Here is a 21,638-nt window from a genome sequence, read left to right as displayed (position 1 = left end):
TTCAATTTTTAAACCGTTCGTCGACCATTTGTTCATCCTATTAATCACCTTTCCGTCGAAGGGGTCGCAGCTGGATGAAGGCAAAGGCGATAAGGGACGGATTCTATCCAAGGGCAGACGGAACTGCGTCGCTGAATCGAGCGAACGCTCAGTCTCGATACGCAGTAAGGAAGAATCCATAGTGCATCAGGCTTAAAGGAGACGTGGTCGAGTTTAATCAGGACCGAAAACGCCGTGTCCATGATCAGAAATTACTTCTTCCTTCCCGTTTCGACCGTTGAACGAGACTTTGGTGCGGCGGTCGATCATCTTGAAAGGAAAGAGAGTCGGTCGTTCAGAGAAAAATGAAACTTGTACGAATTTTTACAAGCAGATTTGCAATCTAGTTACACTTACCTGCCTCGCGAAGACGATCGAGGTCAGAGTTCACCGCTCGACACTGACCATTTGCATATCTTTAGACTTGATCTTGCACGCGAAGGGAAATGAGCTAGGTCGTCAATTACGCCGGGAATGCAAAAGTTAAAGGGAATTTATTATACAAAATATAACATACCGCGAAATATTTTTCCGCTGAATATCAAGCAGTGGAATAATAATTATCAACGTTATCCTTCGTCTACTGTGAGTGTATTACAGAGATCCCGGTCTTTACACTCGTAAATAAAAAAAAAATAAATAAAAAATTGCCCAGGTCTTGGATCTCGTCCGATAAGAGAGAAGAAACGTTTTCCTCATTTAAACAGTTTCGAATTAGGGAATGTAGGGTGCTCGGAATACCTTTCAACGGCAAACTCTTCGGTACCTCTCAGTTTCCAACCAGCCGAGAATTTTAAATGTCACGTCGTAAAAGGCAACTGCAAACGGCTGTAAATCGATCGCTTGAAAGCCTGTCATATTTTCTCACTTTTGTGCACACACGTTAAACCTCTGTCCCTTAGATGGGTGTAAGGGTGAAGTTTCACAGACACACACACACACACACAGATATTCTCGGCTTAAAATCAAGTGGGTCAGGTCGTTCAACTTCTCTTCGATTTCTCATTTCGACAAACCAACACGCACAATTTTCGTTACGTATGTATACAAGGTATAACTGCGAGCTGGCTTCGCGTCGCGAATCGACTTTCCCCTTATCTCAGGTTCGGAGCACTCCTTTTTGTTCGAATGAAATCGACGTGCAATTTGATCGCTCGATTTCACCCCGAATCGTTACCACAATAATGCACCCTCTTCTACGAGAGAGACAAACTTCCGGTCGTTAATTCGTTCGGTGATCGCTGTCAAACGGAAGAAAAATTGCACCACGACAGATGGATCGATCTGCGATTTACCGGCGATTACGAGGCAAACGGAAATACAGTTGACGATACGTTGAGTAAAAAGTAACGTAACCAGACGGTGGTTGCAAAGAAGTTTAAATATCCAGCTGAATTGAAATCGTCCGCTTAAATACTTTCAAGAATCCGGATACTTGCGAAATTAATTATCCCTTTAACGGACGAGGATCTCTTGCAATATAATCGTGAAAAATGCTCCATAGATCTTATTATTGTACTTCAGTGTGAACGAAGTAGACTTGGAGTTATATTGCATATTGTGGACACTGACCATTGTAACCACGGTGCTGTAGATAAGACTACAGAAATAGAGATAGAACAGAATAGAGAATAGAACCGAGTTATATTTAAGTTTCGACCTTACGGAACTTTACGCAATTTCGGGATAAGGTGCGTGAATAATTAGAGAACAAAACGCTTCGTTTCTTCACATGTATATAACATTATATTTGGTCCAAATAACTTTGTGGGCTACAATATTTATATTTTTTAAGCGAGGATTCTGAGACGAAAATCTATTTTTTTTTACAATTCTTATTACCACACTAGAGTAATCAACAGTATAACAAAGAAGGTATGTAATAAGTTAAGAACCACATTCCATGTGGGATACATAAAAATCTGTGACAGAGTCTTACAAACATTTCAAATACGTTTTGCAAAATTAAAAAAAAAAAAAAAAAAAAAAAAAAAAAAAACACTGGTCAGCAATAATACTATAATAGTAAACGTAATAATATTAAAGCTAAAAATGTAACAATGATAATACAGTGCATGTTTGCAGGATGAATACCTGCAATAAAAAATAATTAAAGTACGTACAGAGCTTCGGAATATATTATATTTTTCCAAATTTACGGTTGCTGCGAAAAAATCAAACCGCCTCGTTTCTGCTCCGTATAATAACTAACAAAGGCCGTAGGAATGAAATACACTTTCTTTTTCAAAGTTGGAATATCTCATATCGTAGATCAGGAATTTTCTGGTCCGAACGACAATCGATAGTCGTTTGTTTTCACTTTCCTATTTTTTTTTTTCTTTGACATCGTTTACGTTGCGATAAATCGCAGATGCTTATCGGACATGCGTTTTTCAACGTTGACATTTTTCCTAACACCATACATACAATACGAATACTTCGCGGCTATTTTCGCAAAAGTTAATTTACAGGGATAAATATGTATCATAGTTTCACAGTCGGGACAAGAACACAGAGCAAAATAATTTGAGAGAAAAACAAATTGTGTGAATTAATATTTTCTATGGAAAAAAATTACTACGGTTACTTTTTCCCTTTATAATCATCTCCTTCTGTTATCCTTCACATTCAATACCTGAATAATTTTGCAATATAAATAACGGTTTACCGATGCTAATCACGAACGTATAATAATAATAATACAACACGTAGATTCCTCGCGCAAAATGCGGTGGCTTTACTCGACTAGCACTTGTTTAAACAGTTCAAGAATATAAATAAGAGAATTCTTCTTCGAGTAAAATCCAAATACTCGTAGAAATTATACGTTTACATCGGAATTGAATTTCCCCTAAAACTTAATTACCATTCCACTAGCTGACAAAATCAACATGTAGCTGGACCATAAGAACGATGTTCCAGAATTTGGCATCCAGCTGTCTAACGGTGACCTGCGAACATGGTAAGAAAAAAAAAATGACCGATGAGTCTGCGTGCTGAAACTGGGTCACCAACCTTTTCGCCACGAGACAATAGAGCGGAGCTATAGATGTAATTAGGGGCACGTCTCGGCAAAAGGCTTGCGAGTACGAGTGAGTAGAGTAAAATTGTTTGTCTATCAGGGGAAAAAAAAGCCATTCATCGATAGATCGGGGTAAATTTGACGAGGGAAAAAAATCGTCCTCCTCAATTTTGGACCGAAAAAGGTAAAATTTCGAAAGTTAAAATATACTCGAGTGGGTGTAAAAAATCAGTGAACCGAAAATCTGAATTACCAGGATTCCGAACTTAAAAATATGGAAAATACAAAACAAAAAAAGATATCAAAGTGGTGAAATTTCATCGAGCCAGAAATTCTCAAAACCCAAAATCTTCGATCCTTCCGAATTTCGATGTTTCGGATTTTTTAATTTTCTAAACTTTGACTTGACGGAATTACGTCCTTTTGGAACTTCGTAATTTCGAAACTTTGATCGAAGGTTTTCGGACCATTCGAAACTTCGATCTATTGTCAAATTTTCATTTCTCTACTTTAAGTTTCGCTACGAAGAAACTCGGAATCTGGAGCTTTCGCAACTCGTCAAATTCGTAATTTAACTCTCCGCCCCAGTTTATTAAAAAAATTGTAAGCTCGACTATTTTCGTTCACCCCTTTGCTACAGAGTAAGGTTTTCAACGATGAAAATATCGATCGAGCATGTGTAAGCAGACCCCCGTCGAGCTTTCACTCCCCTGAATATAAGGCGTACAAGGCGTTTGGTTAATTTGTGAAATTCACTGTAGGCGACCTCGACACGCCACCTTTGGCATTACGCGTTCTATAATGCCAAAGTTTATCGCGGTTCAACGCGTTCCGAGAATTTGTTAGTCGGCAAACTTGTCGAAAAATTCAACCGTAATTTGCAATGTTATATTTATTTATTTCTTTTTCTTTTACGTCTAACCGAGAATTTCAACATTTTTATCGCGTTTTGTGTATTCACTTTCGTTAAAAGTTCTCCCAATTTGCAATGTTATCGATTTATTTATTTGTTTATTTCTGCCCTGCGGAATTTAAGCATTTTTATTGATTTCTATTCCTCTACGTCCCACATAAGCTGCCTACAGTTTATAATATTACGGTGAACCGGAATTTTTGCTTCGAGTAAACAATGCGTTATAACAATCAATCTGCTACTGGTTGAATACATATCTAGATACATATAACCTCGACGTATGTACATCGACGCTACGTTGCATGCTTCGTGTTATTTTCGTTCGTATCGATCCGGGTAAAAACGTAGTCACCTTATTACTATTCACGTATTATTTTAACACAACAGTCTCAACAAAGTTTTCGAAAAAAATTGGCCGTGAATTTTGTCGGCTAAAAAAAAATTGCGCTCCGCTCGAGCCTCTGGACCTGATCAAACATGGCGAAAATCTAGTTAAAATAATTCTTCGCGAGTCGATCACGTATTGAAAAATAAAGAGAATAAATATCTATAACCAGTTTGCGATGCGAATAGTCGCTTTCTCCTTATGGCGATGAGCAAAAGTCGTTTTAATACGTAACAACGGCCGGTCGATGAATTCAGATGGGAGAAAAAATTAATCGAAGGTTACGCATCTGCATCCGGTTTAAAATTAGAGAAACAAAATATTCAGTATAACAAGGATTATTATACCGACAGTGATGGAGGTTAAAATTCAAGTCTCAGAGTGTAATTTGAACGATATTTTTGAACATGACTGCTGATCACAGGATCTTGGAAGAAGATCGGTTACGAGTATAAAAGTTTACAGGAACAAACAATGTTGATAATCGATTTTACACTTCGTTAGTCGAAAATTCGTACACGGTGTGCACAGATATGACATATAAATTGTGCATTGAGTAGATTTTATCCAATTTATTACAAGCATCGTGTATATGGATACAAATATAAGAGATTACTCGTCTCGATAAAAAAAAAAGAACACCACAATAGGAATATAAAAAATGGTCGCTAACATTTTTTTTTAATCAAACAGCAATTTCTGCTCCTTAATATCTGAGCCCAATACGATCGATACGTAAAACTAACTGTAAACGTGGTAGAAAATTTCATGTATGTAAAAGAATCAAGATAATGTCGTGCAGATTCGTCTCCATGATCAGCTCAGTGAAATCCTTCGATTTCAATAACGCCTTGCAGTCTTGCGAAGTTGGCATCGGTTCGTGCAAGTTTTCTGTTCTCAGCTATTTCGCATACCTACATGATTCGCAAAATTTTTCAAACGTATTTGCCGTGCTCTCGGTTCGTTTAACCCTGATTCTCAAGACTGACGTCACAGAATGATATACATACGGAATAAAAAGCAATAATGATAGTAATAACAAAACGGAATTCGTAAAATGAAAAAAAACTAAAACAAAAATAAACTCACTTCGAGCACGCGTTTGATCGATCGATAGATCGGATCGTGTCGTGCACGATATATAAGGTACTGAAATACATTCTCTCTTCCGGCAGAAGTAATTTACAATTCTGTTGTGTGAGCGACGCGTTTCATTTTCACTTGTTAATCAAAATTTAACAATACGATCCTGAATTCATAGCTGATTCACAAAATAAAGTGTAGTCCATACGTTAGAGGCAGCTGATCGTAAGTTTGCTTGTTCAATTTAATCCTGTAAATTCGTTTAATTCCTCTTGAAAACACATCATCCCAGAATCTGTCAATTTCCGGTCTTACCTACTTTTTCTATCCCATAATCGCGTCCAAATGAGAAACATTTCAGCGATGTCTGTAAGCGATCGATCTTCTCCAGGCGCTCTCCATCGGACAAATACGCGTTTACAATTGCTTCCCTAACATCTGGGTCACAGAATTGATCTATGTACAGAGAGGGTGGAATATACGAGTATATACACGTCGAACAATCGGGTGCGGAGAAACCGCTTGACGAAGATTGAAGAAAGGCGTGCGGGCTCGGACGAAAAGGACACTCGGCGATAATTATGTACGTATACAGGTATACATGTGTGCATACATATATACGTAAATATATATATACAATATATGTGTATACGTATGTGTGTATAACTAAACAGATTAATCGTACGAAGTAACCTACAGGACGCCGATGACGCCGCAGGCTGCACGGTCTCCGGCGTTTCCGGTTTTCAAGGACAGAGAGTGGTTTCCTTTCCCCAGGTCGTCTTCACCCTCGTGAACGACGATACTGCGTCCAACGATGCTGTTTCTGCCGCTCAGCGATATCACGTTGTCCAATATTTCTACCGTGGCAACTCCGTTCGTCGATTCGATGTTTCCCAGGTCGCCGACGTGCCTCACGGCGTCACCAGGAGCGCCGTGATCGTGCTGGAATAAGAAGATCGAAGATAGATCAGACTCTGGCATCGAATACGTCGAAGAATCGATCAAGCTTTGATCCGACTCTAACTTGTCGTTAAATTCGACGACTCCTCACCTTGTCCGGGTTGAAATGACCCAGAGCGGAAACGCATCCGTTGCTGAGGTCACCGGCCTGGTGAACGTGGAAACCGTGGAGACCATCGCGCAGGCCGAATATCGTTCCACTTATGTTGACAGGCATGTCGGGCGATTCTTGTCTGAATAGCAGGTTCCCGGTGACGTTGGGTTTCTCCACGTTATTGGGTGTTAAACGGACGACTGCGACGTGTTCCTGGTGATTTTGAAAGTACGGTAAGAAAAACATGCAGATCGGTTGTAAGCGGTCGAATTTATCCGAGCTTTGATCGGCGGGTCGTTATATTAATGCGATAAACTGGTTCGACCAGTCGCCTTTTCGAACAACACGCTACGAGGAATAAAAATCGACGCCTCCGAGCACTTTGGAAGTATACATCGTACCGGGACGATGTCTTGCGGGCATTATTATTCCATTATACCAGACGTATGCATGTACGTGATGCGTACGAGCGAGACACGTTCACCTTCGCTTCGTTCAAATCGTTAGTCATGTAACTCTGTCCGAAGTCAATGTTCGGCGTACGAAAAATGAGATGAAAAAAATTTGAAATTGAAAAATTTGAAATATTTAATTTTTGCCCGGCTTCTGACACGTAATTGTAATTTGTACTTACAGCCGCGACGGCGACTGCGCCGAAAACCAGAAGCGTCAGCATACCTTTGACCGACATGATCGTTGATCTGAAACAAATACCGAGAAGACGTTGAAGAGCGATCTGTTGATTATTTTTATTGTCGATTCTTCGGCGGCGACGCGTATCGTCGATACACTTGACAAAGTTTACGTCGAGTGATTGAGATAAATTGGAGCGCAACTGTGACGCGTTGATAATTTGGTAAGTCATTGGATTCCGTCAATACGTGCAGCGAAACGTTTTTTCGGATACCAAACCGTGCAGTTAATAACGAAATGATCGAGACCGACTTGACGAGGATTTTTCCAAACCTAAGGAAATACGGCTAATACGATATTTGACGACAAGGGTTACCTGATTTGCTTCAAGGTGGTCAACGGAATCGTTTAAACGCAACGAAGTTAGAAAGAATTCTAATACTTGAATTGGTGAATCAATCCGATGACTGGTTCGGACGACTCGAGTTATATAAGTCGATAAATACAAACGGTCAGACTTGGTCCAAGTATAATTTTATCTAAGGTCAGTGGTGCGGTGTGCAGCCTAATCGCAACTGCCGTCATTATACATGTTTACATCTTTTATATAAATCCACGAGAGCAAACTGAGCCGACAGCTTTCCGTAGCGATGACACAAGTGTCGGCGTTAAAATGGTTTGGGAAATTTTTTTAGAAAATTTCAAGAAATCTAACGTTATCGCAAAGGTCACCGTTTTTCGTATTGTGAGCTTCCACGAAGATGGTTGAGATACACTTTACGATCAATTTACGTACATCGCCATATCGTATTTATCGTGAAATGCACAGGAGCTGAATATGTTGGCGTTTTTTTGTATATTTCTTTGTTTTTTCTTATCCTCATCGCGATTTCTGCGCATCGGAAATACGTTCTTCGGACTGTTAACGAAACCCTGAAAGGTGTATAATATTCCCTGGTAAAAATGGAGCTATGATCGAGGGTACTTTTCGAGGACTTTACGTATAATTTAAATCGTTCGCGAAAACCGCATCAGATTCAATTGCGCAGAAAGTATGAAATGAGAACCATTCTTCGTCCGTTATTTATCGGATGTACAAACAGCGAATGAATACGAAAATTTCTCACCGCTAGCGCAGGCTCTTTACCTCCCTCGATTACGGTCGTCGATTTTCGAACGAATCAAAAACGCGAATTTAAATCTCCAGAACGCTACTCGACGTTCTACGAAGTTCTACAACTACGAGGTCCAATTTCTCGGAGTGCTTTTAAGCAAGGAAATAAAGTCTCGTCCGATTTTCCAACACCGGTGTAATTGATCCTGATGAAAATCGACGACCGTCGTGAATGAAAATGGTTGTCGCGGCCGATGTGAAAGGCTTACAGACTTGAGTAATATTGCCAACTTTCATCAGTCGAAGTAACTCCTGACCCGAATGGAACGGACTTGTAACATATCCGGGGCCGGGAAAATCGATGCCTCGTAAAAGTCCGTCGTTCTCTTTGTCTTCGCGACGTCTTTGCGTTCTCATACCTTCGATAAAATAGCCATGGTCGTTTTTTCCACGTACATTTTTTTTTTTTTCTTTTTTTTTTTTTTTTTTATCGTCGAACTTATTCGCTTATTCTACACGAAACTTGAGATTCTTTGACGATCCTCGATTACTCTACGCCATACTCACGGGTTATTGAACTTTTAACAAATTTCCAATTTTTTTTTTCGTTTTCCTACTCGCAGTTTGTGGTTTTACTTTGGTGAAAGTGGAGAACAACCTGCCGGCTGGACGAACGACACAGTTTCACTGACTGCGGGATGCTGGAGGCACTTCTGTCTATATACCGGCGCCTGTTGTTCACCGGCTCTGCTTTATCCCCTCTCATTAACTAACCCAGCCCCTCTTTGATGTGCCATATTTATCACCTGAAACCGGCTTCACTAAACTATTTTTCAATTATTTAGTACGAATCTTCGCGATTGGTTTGCGGACAAATCGCGTCTTCTTCGTTAAAAATGAGCATTTCAGAGAGAGAGAGAGAGTAACTGAAATTTTGCGCGATAGTAATTTTGAGAATCTATCAGAAATCTACAACGATTATTAATGTACTAAAATTTCGCTTAGTCAAACTGCAGAGCAAAGCGTATTGCCTTTACCGAAAAAAGCATCATATATCAAAATATGGAAAAGTATTTGATGTCACTAATTTCTTAGTGTCACTAATAACTCCTGCATTTTTATCACTTCGTTTTTCTCGAACCTTTTTACCATCCGTATGTAACGTACGTTCCTAATCGTTCAACTAATCGTTCAACCGTTCCATAAAAGGAGCGATAAAGTTTTACAATACTTGTACGAGAAAGAAATGCAAAAAGCTCGCTACAAGAAAAAAAAAAAAAAATTATCAAACGACTCGAAACTTTTCCATGAATATGATAGCGAAGAAAAAATTAAAATGTCGTCATATTTCATGGAAAACAAAAATCTGAACAGGTAAATAGAAGAAGTCTTCTTCGGCAGAGGTCAACCAAATCGAAAATATAATACGCATCAAGTGCCACGAATTAGTAAATATTTTTACGGACCGTCGTTAACTCGCCGAAGACATTTACCAAAACCAGTCTCTCGACCAGTTGCTGTATTATTGTAATATTAGAGGTCAACGTAGTCTGGCGTAAAAGGCGTCGCAATTAAGGTTGAAAGTAAAAGTGAATTTTGCCCCTAGGTGCAGCGGCTGCGGCCAACAGTGTTTGCGACGTCGTCGAACGACTCTGACGTGAAACCAAGTCGTCGATAAATAGCTTCGGCTTTGCGGGTCGCTTCGCCAAGTCGTAGCAAAAGCTCCCAGCGTCGATTCCTACGTTTCAGGGCATTTACGTGGCTCGACACGTGACGGAACCGTTTTCTTGCAGAGCACACTCCGAGCTACGTGTCCAAACGTTCCTAATGCCTGGTACCAACACATTTTCCCTCACCCTCACAGCCCTGAATAGGAATAGTATAAATCAATAACGTCGGACTTTGTCGTCGTACGCGAACCTGCGACGTGTCGTTCTGGGCCAAGGCATTTCTTCACATGTTATTCAAAATCCATGACAGAGATCAGCTGTTAGATTTTTAAACTTTAAACAAGAAAAATCACAAGGCGCAAAATCTTGCACCAGATATAAACTTTCGGATTACGACTCGCATTTGTTGGGCTGAACGTGCAGCACTTTGTTAATTACAATTCGTTGATATTCGATCGGTATACAACGCATGCATGTCTCCGGCCTTTGGATAAGTGTATTAAACGTTATTATTCCGTGACATCGTGGGTCCCCACCTACTTTCTGACCAACTATAATACACCTCGCATGGTCAATCAAGCTCAATTGTTCAACGCCGTCAAATGTCGGGCGTATAAAAGTTATAGATTACTCGTTATTCGCATATTTCTTAAGTATATTTTGAACAATCGGTACGATCTTGTCGCTATACAATGTTAGGATCTTTTAATCAGGATGCAAATATACGCAATGAATTGGCAAGAGAAAGGAATGAAAATGACAAACGTATGTTTGAACTGTCTAAAATCTCGTCAGACGAGACGAAGAAATTTCACTGCATCGTCGATGTGCAACAACGTTCAAAATCCGCACCAACCATAAATTACACTCATCGAATTTATTCTTCCATCGCATGCAAGCGTTAAACATTAATAATTTACCCACGTCGCTTTGATTATTCAACAGTTACGCCTGTTTGTAATAAAATTCAGCACAACGCGATAGGAAAAACGAATTACACCACATACTTCGTTGATAAGTATTACATTAAAGGCTGTAACTTTCGAGATAACGGCCTGAGTACAGTCTAAAATCAAGCATGCAAATTGAACGTTGAACATTCATCGGTGTCAAGTGCACGCCGCGAGATCCTGATCACAGAAAATCAGGACATGGTGAAGCCGAAGCAACGTCGTTCCGTGATCGCGTGAAAATGATCCAAGTCTGCATCAGGGACTCACTTAAAACCGATGATCCTGATGCCAGTTGTAAATCGGATGCGATGATAAGGAGACACAGCCGTTGCACGAGAATCGCGTAATTGACTGCGGCAAGTAAGTAAGTAAGTAAGTAAATGAGTAAGTAAGTCAGTTTATCGCGCTAAGACACCGGACACTACTGAATGTGTCGAATCGGATCACCCAGTAACATTCTCCACTTCATCCACTGACGTGACAGTTCCCGACGCCCCACCTTTGCCTCGACTTCGCGGACCGTAACGTACGATTGTTCGTTTAGCGAAGCCCGCTGCTTGTGTTAAAACTACTTCTCCGCATCACCGATCCAGCAAACGAGCAATTTTACGCAAACGGAGACCCTGCGGCTGATTTTATAATTATCGCCTTATCAATTCGCCTCGACGACATCGCTGTACAGCCACGAGTTCACACGAGATCTCGGAGATAACTTGACGCCGATTTTTTCAACAAGGGTCTTCGGGAGATTGTGAAGTATCGCTTGGAAATGGATACTGAAGGTCCGGTCTGGAACAGCTGCTTCGCAGAATTTCGGGTTTTCGAATTTAGGAATCACTGAAAAATATGCAGCATCGCATACATTGCGTATATATAGATATATGCGTGTGTGTGTGTGCGTGTGTGTGTGTGTGCAACGTGCATTCTGAATACTCGAAGCCGGGGTATGAAAAAATGATGAGGAATTACGCTGTGAGTCCGAAGCAGTGGCCTAGATATGAGAGCTTCACGTGTGTACGTTAATACTCGTACTCTGTATACGTGTTCGTATACGCTGTGACTGTATAAAACAGTCGAGACATAAACACACACACACACACAGTGACACGCGCATGCATTACGTGAATGCGAATAGGTACCGTGTAGTCGACTCAACCTTGGCAACGTATTTTATTTTTCTTTCTCTATTTTTTTTTTTTTTTTTCCTCCGTATGGTTAAATATCGACGTAACCCTCCGACGTGCATGGTATTTCATTACCCGATATATCGTCGTTTAGGAACGACCTGAGAAAGTCGTACCAATTGGAGCCAATTGACCGCTCTTATATTTTTATTTCGCACGAATTTCAGGCAGGATACAGACCACGGAAATCTAAAACAGGCGATGTGCAGTTGCTTGTATTTTTTACGAACCTTGAGGCGTGTCTTAACTACCGATGATTAATTATTCGCACAACGAGCGATTGGATTTGTAAATTTTTTTATGTTAATTCAAAAACCGTACGTGAGGTTGGGTGAACTTGATCAAGGTACACCTGGCCCTTGATCTGCTTACTCGTGTGATCAAGGTAGTCAAGAATGCGACGAAGGTCAGGGGGTATCCACTGTACGCGATTCAACGTTATACGGTATTACACAAAAGTAACAACAAATGATGCGGTCTGCGTAAAATCAAGTCAAGTTATACTTGTTTAAAATTAATCACTTCAAAATTTTGGAAAATCTTCCAACGGTACTTCGGACCGAATGAAAACTAACCAATTCAACCAAGATCCAACTTGGATCTACTATACTAGTTTGGCTGGCTTGAAATTCTGCTTACGTCGACATGCGATGATCGAGGAAGTAAATAAAAACACAAGTATTATCATAGCGGGTAACCGTCACAGACTTCTTATATTCTTCATTCATATTTGGACCATGGTAATACACTTTAGACAGTATTACTCCGTACAACGCGACGTCTGTTACGTGTACAGTCTACGCTACACTGTATCAAAAAAAAATCCTTCCTAATATTGACATTTAGAAATGTGACATCGGGATTTTCTATTTCCCACTTGAATAACATGGGACTAACTTTTTTTGAACTTTAAACCAAAGGTTCTTTGTTGACCTTTGACTTTGAATAACTTTTGTAAAGAGGAGATTTATCATAAAATGATGAATCGGTATAATCTTATCGGTACACTGACGCGTTGACGAGTTATAAAATTTCAAAGTTAAAAAAAAAACAAAAAAAATTTCCCACGTTATTCAAACGGGAAATAGAAAATCGCAGTGATACATCTCGGAACGTTGGTATTACGAAGTAAAACTTGGACAGCATTATTTTCTCATCATTTGTAGCAATATTTTCGACTTGAATTTGGAAAAAAAAATGAACAGTCGATCTTTTCGGTAAAGTCTACGGTGCACGCAGAATTACACAAAATTCGTAAGTGATGTAAACTATTATGGCTATTTGCGAAGGAACACGTGGCTCGCAAATTCCATCAAACATCACACGCTCCGCTCTGTACACGAACGAGCATGTCGAGTCGGCAAAACGAGAAAAATAATCTCGACGTATTCCGACGTAGTTTCAGAGGTAAAACAGGCAAGAAAAATCGCATCATCATTGACCCCAGAATCCTAGAGGTCTTCGCGATTAACCTTGGCGCCGAGTTCGCTGTCAGCCAGCATCGTAATATCCTTGTGCGGCTCATCATAATGACGAACGGAATGCGCGAGTCTGTTAAATCGGAGGATTTTCACCCATCAGGCAACGACAGAGACCAACGGAAAACCTCGCGATTTCTTAATCGTTTGGCAAACGGAACCGTGCATGCGGAACGGCTCCTGCATCGTTTGGAGCCAACGTCCTGCCAACAAGCGCGACAATATTCGCGTACGCAATAGCGTTGCACATTTTGGAATTTCATTAGCAGTCGTCAATGTAATTCCTGGCTATTATTCACGGCTGGATTACCGGTTAATTACCATTGACGGTTAGCAGCTGCACGTCCAGCCGGAAGGTCGCCGATGTATCTCCTCCACTTACTCAAAAACACCGATCGTCGATGCTTACGACCTCAAATGAAGATTAAGAGAATGAGAAATACCGGAAACGTTTTTGCTTCTGTGGTTTCTCGGGAAACAGGCGATTCGAGTGGTCGCAAAAAGTGGTCGGGGACCAGTTCGCAAAAAGTTTTCCAACCTGCTGTGCAGCGGTTTGCTGGAACCTTTCAACCGTCAAAGTAAAGGTTGAAGCCACAGTCCAGGACGCGATAGCCCGAGATAAAGCAGCTTGCAAAATGCTTTGCGGAAATCACAAGCAATCTCTAAGCCACCACCGGGTTGATATGAAACTCATCATCCCAGGATCTGAGGTACCGAAAACTTGCGAGTCTCCGTAGCCGGTAGGAAGGTGTATAAAGGTGGTAGGAAAACGAGGAAGAAGAACAAACAAGACTGAGAGAAGGATCGGGAAGGAAAACAACCTGGAGCAAAAAAAAAAAAGCTGCGACATCACCGCGTGCACAAATTTGCCAACCACATTATTAGACGCACTCGACTGACTGACGACTGACTGCCTTCTCGACTGGTTGCTTAGTAGTTGCTCATCGTTCACCAAGGTCTTCGAGATCCTCCAAGTATTTAAACGTACCGCGCCTTTTCGCAGGGACACACAAAGAGCTCCGTCTTCGGAGATGAAAGTTTATTAGCAGTCCGCAACTTGCGATATAATCGGCTTGCGTTATTCTTCGATATTTCGAATCTGTTACCAAACAACAAGTCCGCCATGTCGTTCGCCAAGGTGTTCGTCGTCGGGTTCGTCTTCAGCCTCCTCAGCATCGCCTCCGGGGAGATTTACGACAGGACTCTTTTCATCAGGAGTCTTCCCGGATTTCCTGGCTACAGGAGCGACCTTTACGAGGTCTACATGGAGCCCTATCTTTTCGTACGTATTGCTCTTGCGTCATACCGAAACATGAAAATTTTTCCTTCGACTATCCCACGTTCACGTCTCGATAAAAGTGTAAACGGTTGCGATTCTTGCAATTTTCTGGACCCTTTTGCCGTTTCCCAATTATCACGCAGTGGATATAAATAGTGGCGAACAGTGCGTGAGTTGTTTACGAACCGTTACGCAACGGACAATGGGCCTTGGTTTAAGGCATCGATTATTCATTTCAATGCGAGATTCTCGCGTGAGTAAGAAAGACGGATAGGCGATGTATGCGCGAAACGCGATAAAGTAATTTCGTCTTTTCCAGTTTCATTGTATAAGACACTCGTGCGTATAGTCGTTGCTTGTATCATTGTATTATATTATTTCACTCGAACTTGAAACGGTAAACAAAAATAAAAAACGTACTGTTACGGTATTGGCAAAATTTTGGTTACAACGCTTGAAACATCTCGATCACAGATGCATCGCAACAAAGGTATTAAAAGCTGATAAGAATATATTGGTGCGTCGTCAGAAATACTTGGAAGAATTGTTTGAGCGTGGAGTTAATTAAAACTGAAGCTCAATTCTATCGAGGTAAAGTTTTCCCAATTATTACACGAACAAAATCACCTTAAATGCGCAACTTTTTACTTCAACAATCATATTTCGCAGAAACTCTGAGCAATAAGAGTTGCGTGTAATCAGGCGTAGTGAATGTGCGCATATATTATTTCAAGTTAATCGCATTTTAAATGATCAAATCAAAGTGTAAACGATCTCTGGGACCATGACCAAGTATTTCGTAGGCATGCGCATGGTTCCGTCAATCACAAGCTGATAATTCTATTGTGCGGACGAAGATTAGAGATATTAATGTTCTTGTAGAACGTACATACATCAGCTAGGTTGGCCGAGCGGTCTAAGGCGCCAGACTTAAGTTCTGGTTCCCGTCTGGGAGCGTGGGTTCGAACCCCACACTTAGCAAACACCTTTTTGCGTCTCTTATCTTTTTTTCACAAAAAACATCGATTCGGAAAAATTAGAGAGTGGGTAAAATGGCTGGGGTTCTACAGATTTTTGTTGAAAAATGTTACAGTCAATGGGACTGAAAGCGGTCGTCCAAGTCAGGGCCCTCGGGGATGATGGTTCTCCTGTCGATGGACCCCGTGGAGAACTGACTCTTCAACAATACTTTGAAGGACTCAGGATAAACGGGACAATAGAAGGACTAAGCCCGGGACTCCACGGATTCCACGTTCACGAAAAGGGCGATTTGAGACAGGGGTGCAAGTCTGCAGCCGGTCACTACAATCCTTACACGGTATAAATAAACGCGCTGTGAAATATACTTTTTGCCAATGTATAATGATGAGATAAAGGAAATATTCGGATTTGGTCAGGCCGTAATTACTTTTGATACATCGGAATTTTTGGACTGAGATAAAATCGTGTCGCTCAAAAATTTGGAAATTATTTTTTAATAAGATTTGCTTCAATTTTGGAAAAAAAATTATTTTCACGAAGGTTTGACATTATTTTTTTGAAGAGTAACAGTGATCCGAAAAATTAAATTTAAATCTTAATATTACAAATACAAATTACAACGTGAGACGCTAATTTCCCGTTTTTCGTTTGTGTCGAAATTCGGTATCTATTTCCGTAATCAACAAATTTACACAGTCAATTAATTCCAGATGCGTCACGGAGCCCCAAATGATCTACTTCGGCATGTGGGTGACTTGGGAAATATCGAGGCGGGTGAAGATGGAATCGCGAAAGTGGATAAAATGGACCATTATCTGACATTGACCGGAGTTCGCGGTGCGATAGGCCGAACCCTTGTTGTCCATGAAAAAGCTGACGATTTTGGACGGGGTCAAAGTGACGATAGTTTAACAACAGGCGCTGCCGGGAATCGTGTCGCCTGCGGAATAGTTGGATTCCTGTAAATAATCAGTCCTATAAAAGTGTGTGAAACACAATTTATATACACATTATGCTGCGTTACAGACACAATTTACCATTTTGCCTGGCACTCGCAATCAGTTTTCTCACCAATAAACATCCGTCGAACTAACCGCTTTCACGTCATACATAAGTTTTAATCGAATTTGCCATTTTCCGTCTTTGTTGATCTTATTTACGAAAATATACCAAGTTTTACACAGTGATTAAATTCTAAGGCTGAAAATGTGTTGTAAGATGAGAAAAATCGATGCGGTAGTTCGCCTTACTGTCTGCAACTCGCACTACGGATACATCCTAGTTTATTGACAATCCGTAAGATGGCGCCACCAGTATCTCAATAATTATAATAATAAGCCGAGCGTGATTCCGTTCAAATTTAAACTTGAGTAGCGATACGAACGACAAGATTTAAAAATCTACTTCAAATATTCTGACTGTGGATATACGGACGATTTATTTCTTCGCAACGTTCAAGTGAAAACGATATTAGTCAGAAGTATAATTAGTTCCGTACAAACGACGAATCACGATACAGCGATCCGTGTGTTATAATAATACATTATGTGATCCACGATATTCAACACATTGTATCTTCTCGAAAAAATATTTCTGGCATTTAAAAAAACCTCTGGATTCATCGTCAATGTGCAGACAGTTTCGGTCGCTGACGAAGAACCAAAATAGTAGTTGAATCTAGGCAGGCATCGCTCTTTTTCAAGTATTATCCGTCGATTTCGATTGTACTTCGGAATCAAAGGACAGTCGATGGTCGCCATGGGATTTTTCCGACGGTTTTTTCTCCTCCATTTCCTCCAGAGCGAGTCGTACCTTCGCTACTATTTCGGGTGGCGATTGACGTCTGAAACCCGGTGTGTCCGGTCTGTGCTGCAAGTCATCCTGCCTCGGTACAATCGATGCGCCGAATGTATGCGGCTGGAAATGTACTGTAAAAAACAAAAAAACAACCATTCGAAAGAATATATTCAACAGTTTTGAATAAACTACTCAATATTGACACCGAGCTGCTAAAAGCAAAAAATTCTCGGTGCGAATTTCTTCAAACACGGATCTTCGAAATGTCTGTATAAAATTTTGCGTAAATTGAGACAGTGCAAGGTTATAATCGAGAGAATGTTCAAATGGAAACAATGAAAATTTATTTATTTATATAAAGTTGGTAATTTCAGTAGAATTTTATTTCAATAAAATAGGTGACGCTTGAATGAATTTAAGATTAAAAAAATAAATCAAACATTCTTTGGGAATGTGTATTCCAGCATTTAGATAAATTTATTTGCAGCTGTTGTAATATATTTCGCGTTCATGTTGCGAAAGCTGTGTACAAACACTCAGCTTAACTTGTTATTACGAACGTGCCGTAATCTCAACGCTACTTAGGCACGCTTGAATCAGGTATTGAAGAATACTTTGGATTTTCGCGCATGCGCAAATCGTGGTAAAATCGTAAATCGGCGTTCCGAGTTTCCCGATCGCTTTGTGCTTATCGGACCGTTCTCGGAGCAACATCACGGACACCGAACTCGGTCCATTTTACGAAGTAAACAGTGCAGCGAATCAAAAGCGTGTCAAAGTGCGTATTTGTGGTTGTTGATTAATTTAGTTATTTTTTTACTCGGATTTGATTGTGGAAGTGCTGGAGTAAAACCGCATCTGTTTATTAAAATTTGTGTGGCTTTAAAGTGGTGTTCATATCTGTAGCGTCCTGGAAATCAACAATTATTGCAGTTTTCCCAGAGCAATGAAGAATAAGCAGGTTTAGAAATCTAGAGTGATTTAAGCAAGAGATGAAAAAGGTAAGAATTTGACAGATAATCGAGTAAAAGTGTAAAATTATTTCAGTTAAAGTCTTTTAAGGAAGATTATTAAAAACAACATCGGAGAAGTAGAGAAACGAGGATTAAATTAAATTTTCAAAAATAAATACATGCCGAAAATTTGCCATCATAACTATTTAAATATGTTTGAAAAACTTCTCCTTAGAATAGAATTTGCAATTCAGATTTTCAGTTTTGTTCACGTACATGAGAATGAAAGTAAAACGTTACCAGGTACGTCGTGCGGATCGTACTCGGGAATATCTTCCAAATCGTCAACGCCAAAGTTACGCCTACCACATCTGAATATGAACTGAAGACAATCAACTATTAGTTTTTTTGATGATCTCCACATAATAGTACACTATACATTTTGATGATGGTTATTTTATGTCGAATTTTATTTTCATGTCAATCACATCGTAGGATGAATTTTGATTGATTCAATTGCTGATAAAAATTCTTTTAAAATTTTGGGTAAACTGATCCTAATTAATCGATTTTTGCCGATTATCGCGGATGTGTTTGACAGGTTAGATGTGACGTTCAAATTCGTACACAAATTCAGTGACAGAATATTGCGTACGATCAAAAGATCCGAAATAAAACACTTTTAATTTTGAATTCCGCGCCGTCCAAGATGTGCCGCCACCTCTCGGTGGTTTTTCAAATTTCTCGTCCCGCGCTTTTTACGGTTTGTGCTGCGTGGTAAACAAACGACTACCGAACACCAGACATGGCTGGAACCGACGAAAACGGCGAGCCGATGGACGTTGAGGTCGTGCCATCAACCAGCGGCATAAATCAGAAGAGTAAGTCAAGTTACAGAGCCGCGCATTTGCCATGGTAAGTCATCAGTAAAGTTACAAAACAAGTTTAAGTAAAGTTAGGTTAGGTTAGGTTAGGTTGGTTTTCAGCCGTCCTGTCGACGTTTCTTTTCACCACGTCTCTGACAGCATGTGATTTTTTATCTCAAAATAACTGGTCGAATAACTGGTCATTTTCATCACTTTTATCCCAGGGTGGAAAAGTATCGTCCCCAAGTGTTTTCAGACATAGTGGGCAACGAGGACACTGTTGCACGGTTGTCTGTTTTTGCCCAGAACGGTAATGCGCCGAATATAATCATCGCCGGGCCGCCTGGAGTGGGAAAGACGACGACCATCCTCTGTTTAGCTCGGGTTCTTCTTGGACCAGCTTTCAAGGATGCTGTTCTTGAGCTCAACGCGTCTAACGACAGAGGAATCGACGTCGTGCGAAACAAGATCAAGATGTTTGCCCAGCAAAAGGTACCCTGCGGAAAGACCGACTGTTCGTTAATGTACCGTTAACTTTACAACCGGAAATGCTAGGTATTCTTTAATCGCTGGCATAGGTCACCCTTCCTCAAGGCAGGCACAAGATAATCATACTCGACGAAGCGGACAGCATGACCGACGGTGCTCAACAAGCCCTACGCCGAACCATGGAGATCTACAGCAACACCACCAGGTTCGCGCTCGCTTGTAACAACAGCGAGAAAATCATCGAACCCATACAGTCGCGATGCGCTATGCTGCGGTATGGAAAACTGTCCGATGCCCAAGTCTTGGCCAAAATCATTCAAGTCTGCGAAAAGGAGAATGTGAGGAGAAACGTCCAGGGTTCTTGAACTTTTTCCACTTATCTAACTATTTCATAAATGGGTTGTGATGTGTCTTCTTCCTTCAAGGCGTCTTATACCGACGATGGATTGGAAGCAATTGTGTTCACTGCCCAAGGAGACATGAGACAAGCATTGAACAATTTGCAGTCGACTCACAATGGATTCGGACATGTGAACGGAGAAAATGTGTTCAAGGTTTGCGACGAACCGCATCCCCTTCACGTTAAAGAAATGCTTGAATTATGCTCAAAGGGAAACATTGATAAATCGTTTGGGGTGAGTTTTCATTATAAATTCAGATGTTTCTCATAATTTTTCATTTCTGGTGACTATGAAAATGTTTCGATCGCAGATAATGTCGCATTTATGGAGGATGGGATACTCTGCCGAGGATATTATTGGAAACATATTCAGAGTCTGCAAAAATCTCGATATAGATGAGAAAATGAAGCTTGATTTCATCAAGGTTGGTTTCGTCGACATTTCACATTTTCATTTATATTGACTCACGTGATTTTATTTCTTTCAGGAAATCGGTTTGACGCATTTAGGCATCGTTAATGGAATGAACAGTCTGCTTCAAATGCAGAGTCTTTTGGCCCGTCTGTGCCGAATAGCTCTTAAAAAGTAACACGAAGATGAAACATACCCTGAGTTAATATACACTAGCTATAATAACGTTCAACTATGAATCAATAAAATAATTTATATATTTTTAATCAATCTCAATTTAATTATGATCGTATCTTAACCGTGCTAAGAATAATTTTTCTTGCGGGTAAATATTTGTACAGAAAAGAATAACCAGTTTCGCTGTTTTTTTTTTTTTTTTTTTTTACTTTCTACAACTCGTATAAACGAAATCACAAAATGATCAAAGTAAGAATACGTAAATATTGGATGCGGTACATTGAAAACATTTTCACACCGATTCATCCGAAAATTTTTTCAAGTCTAATATGGATTCGTTAAACTCACGTCTCAATTTGTGTAAGCGTTAAACGCAGCAGCTTCTGCAAGGATTTACCAATCCTGATTTCAATTATTCTACGAAAAATACTACGAGACGTTCTGTAAATTCGCGAGGACGGTAAATTTGTGAGTATTAATGCCTGGCAGACTTGTGAATTTCTATAATTTTGCTCGAAGTGCTACGTAAAACATTTCGTTGGTGAAAAAAAAAAATCGTTCATTATTTATAGCGGTTGTTGGCCGCTTTCTGACTTTTCTAACGCGTAACTGCAATTGTTCAGACAGTTACACGATCCGTTATAGGTACTTATATACTATACATCTAACGTGAACTGAGTAATTATTTTATTTTGTACAAAGTGACGTACTAATTCAAATATTCTTAATATCTATTGCAGTATTAATCGTCCT

General features: G+C 40.2%; 3 protein-coding genes and 1 non-coding gene across 14 annotated transcripts; 3 read left to right on the top strand and 1 right to left on the bottom strand.

Moving 5' to 3' along the window:
* Positions 1–1,758: 1,758 nt before the first annotated feature.
* Positions 1,759–11,313, bottom strand: LOC124182489 (superoxide dismutase [Cu-Zn]-like). 6 transcript variants are annotated; one of them, XM_046569828.1, is made up of 5 exons: positions 11,137–11,313; positions 7,134–7,200; positions 6,497–6,712; positions 6,140–6,387; positions 1,759–2,990 (listed from the first exon to the last, which is right to left on the bottom strand). In XM_046569828.1, the coding sequence occupies exons 2-5, from the start codon at positions 7,188–7,190 to the stop codon at positions 2,891–2,893; spliced, it is 621 nt and encodes a 206-aa protein (XP_046425784.1). In that variant the 5' UTR covers positions 7,191–7,200; positions 11,137–11,313; the 3' UTR covers positions 1,759–2,890. The 6 variants fall into 6 exon arrangements, with proteins under 6 accessions (XP_046425784.1, XP_046425786.1, XP_046425783.1 ...); XM_046569830.1 differs by lacking the exon at positions 11,137–11,313 and adding an exon at positions 8,905–9,027; XM_046569827.1 differs by lacking the exon at positions 11,137–11,313 and adding an exon at positions 8,814–8,972.
* Positions 11,314–11,623: 310 nt separating this feature from the next.
* On the top strand, positions 11,624–16,884 carry LOC124182487 (superoxide dismutase [Cu-Zn]-like). 4 transcript variants are annotated; one of them, XM_046569823.1, is made up of 4 exons: positions 11,624–11,686; positions 14,535–14,813; positions 15,904–16,128; positions 16,502–16,884. In XM_046569823.1, exons 1-4 carry the CDS (start codon positions 11,639–11,641, stop codon positions 16,754–16,756), a joined length of 807 nt encoding a protein of 268 aa, XP_046425779.1. In that variant the 5' UTR covers positions 11,624–11,638; the 3' UTR covers positions 16,757–16,884. The 4 variants fall into 4 exon arrangements, with proteins under 4 accessions (XP_046425779.1, XP_046425780.1, XP_046425781.1 ...); XM_046569824.1 differs by lacking the exon at positions 11,624–11,686 and adding an exon at positions 12,665–12,715; XM_046569825.1 differs by lacking the exon at positions 11,624–11,686 and adding an exon at positions 12,777–12,793.
* Trnal-uaa lies at positions 15,708–15,791 on the top strand. Its single transcript has one exon. It is a non-coding gene; the product is annotated as a tRNA-Leu (tRNA).
* A 141-nt stretch (positions 16,885–17,025) lies between the features above and the next one.
* Positions 17,026–20,974, top strand: LOC124182486 (replication factor C subunit 2). 3 transcript variants are annotated; one of them, XM_046569821.1, is made up of 7 exons: positions 17,026–18,589; positions 19,251–19,456; positions 19,632–19,899; positions 19,986–20,234; positions 20,322–20,531; positions 20,608–20,721; positions 20,785–20,974. In XM_046569821.1, the coding sequence occupies exons 2-7, from the start codon at positions 19,347–19,349 to the stop codon at positions 20,884–20,886; spliced, it is 1,053 nt and encodes a 350-aa protein (XP_046425777.1). In that variant the 5' UTR covers positions 17,026–18,589; positions 19,251–19,346; the 3' UTR covers positions 20,887–20,974. The 3 variants fall into 3 exon arrangements, with proteins under 3 accessions (XP_046425777.1, XP_046425774.1, XP_046425776.1); XM_046569818.1 differs by having other exon boundaries at positions 19,143–19,456; XM_046569820.1 differs by having other exon boundaries at positions 18,845–19,456.
* The last annotated feature ends 664 nt before the right edge of the window (positions 20,975–21,638 follow it).

This window comes from Neodiprion fabricii, chromosome 5, assembly GCF_021155785.1.
Source record: "Neodiprion fabricii isolate iyNeoFabr1 chromosome 5, iyNeoFabr1.1, whole genome shotgun sequence".
Lineage (NCBI taxonomy): Eukaryota > Metazoa > Arthropoda > Insecta > Hymenoptera > Diprionidae > Neodiprion > Neodiprion fabricii.
The sequence above is the reverse complement of the archived record's forward strand: the minus strand, read 5'-3'. Positions and strand labels throughout refer to the sequence as shown.

Excerpts from the sequence above, each read along its gene's own strand:
- LOC124182489 (XM_046569828.1), bottom strand. The coding sequence starts at position 7,190 with ATGTCGGTCAAAGGTATGCTGACGCTTCTGGTTTTCGGCGCAGTCGCC. Across the intron at positions 6,713-7,133 it reads GCGCAGTCGCCGTCGCGGCT|GAACACGTCGCAGTCGTCCG; the intron begins GTAAGTACAAAT and ends CAAAATCACCAG. Across the intron at positions 2,991-6,139 it reads TGCGGCGTCATCGGCGTCCT|GTCACCGTTAGACAGCTGGA; the intron begins GTAGGTTACTTC and ends CCATGTTCGCAG.
- LOC124182487 (XM_046569822.1), top strand. The coding sequence starts at position 14,167 with ATGCTTTGCGGAAATCACAAGCAATCTCTAAGCCACCACCGGGTTGAT. Across the intron at positions 14,814-15,903 it reads ACATGGAGCCCTATCTTTTC|TCAATGGGACTGAAAGCGGT; the intron begins GTACGTATTGCT and ends AAAATGTTACAG. Across the intron at positions 16,129-16,501 it reads GTCACTACAATCCTTACACG|ATGCGTCACGGAGCCCCAAA; the intron begins GTATAAATAAAC and ends AATTAATTCCAG.
- LOC124182486 (XM_046569821.1), top strand. The coding sequence starts at position 19,347 with ATGGCTGGAACCGACGAAAACGGCGAGCCGATGGACGTTGAGGTCGTG. Across the intron at positions 19,457-19,631 it reads AGAGCCGCGCATTTGCCATG|GGTGGAAAAGTATCGTCCCC; the intron begins GTAAGTCATCAG and ends CTTTTATCCCAG. Across the intron at positions 20,722-20,784 it reads TGAAGCTTGATTTCATCAAG|GAAATCGGTTTGACGCATTT; the intron begins GTTGGTTTCGTC and ends TATTTCTTTCAG.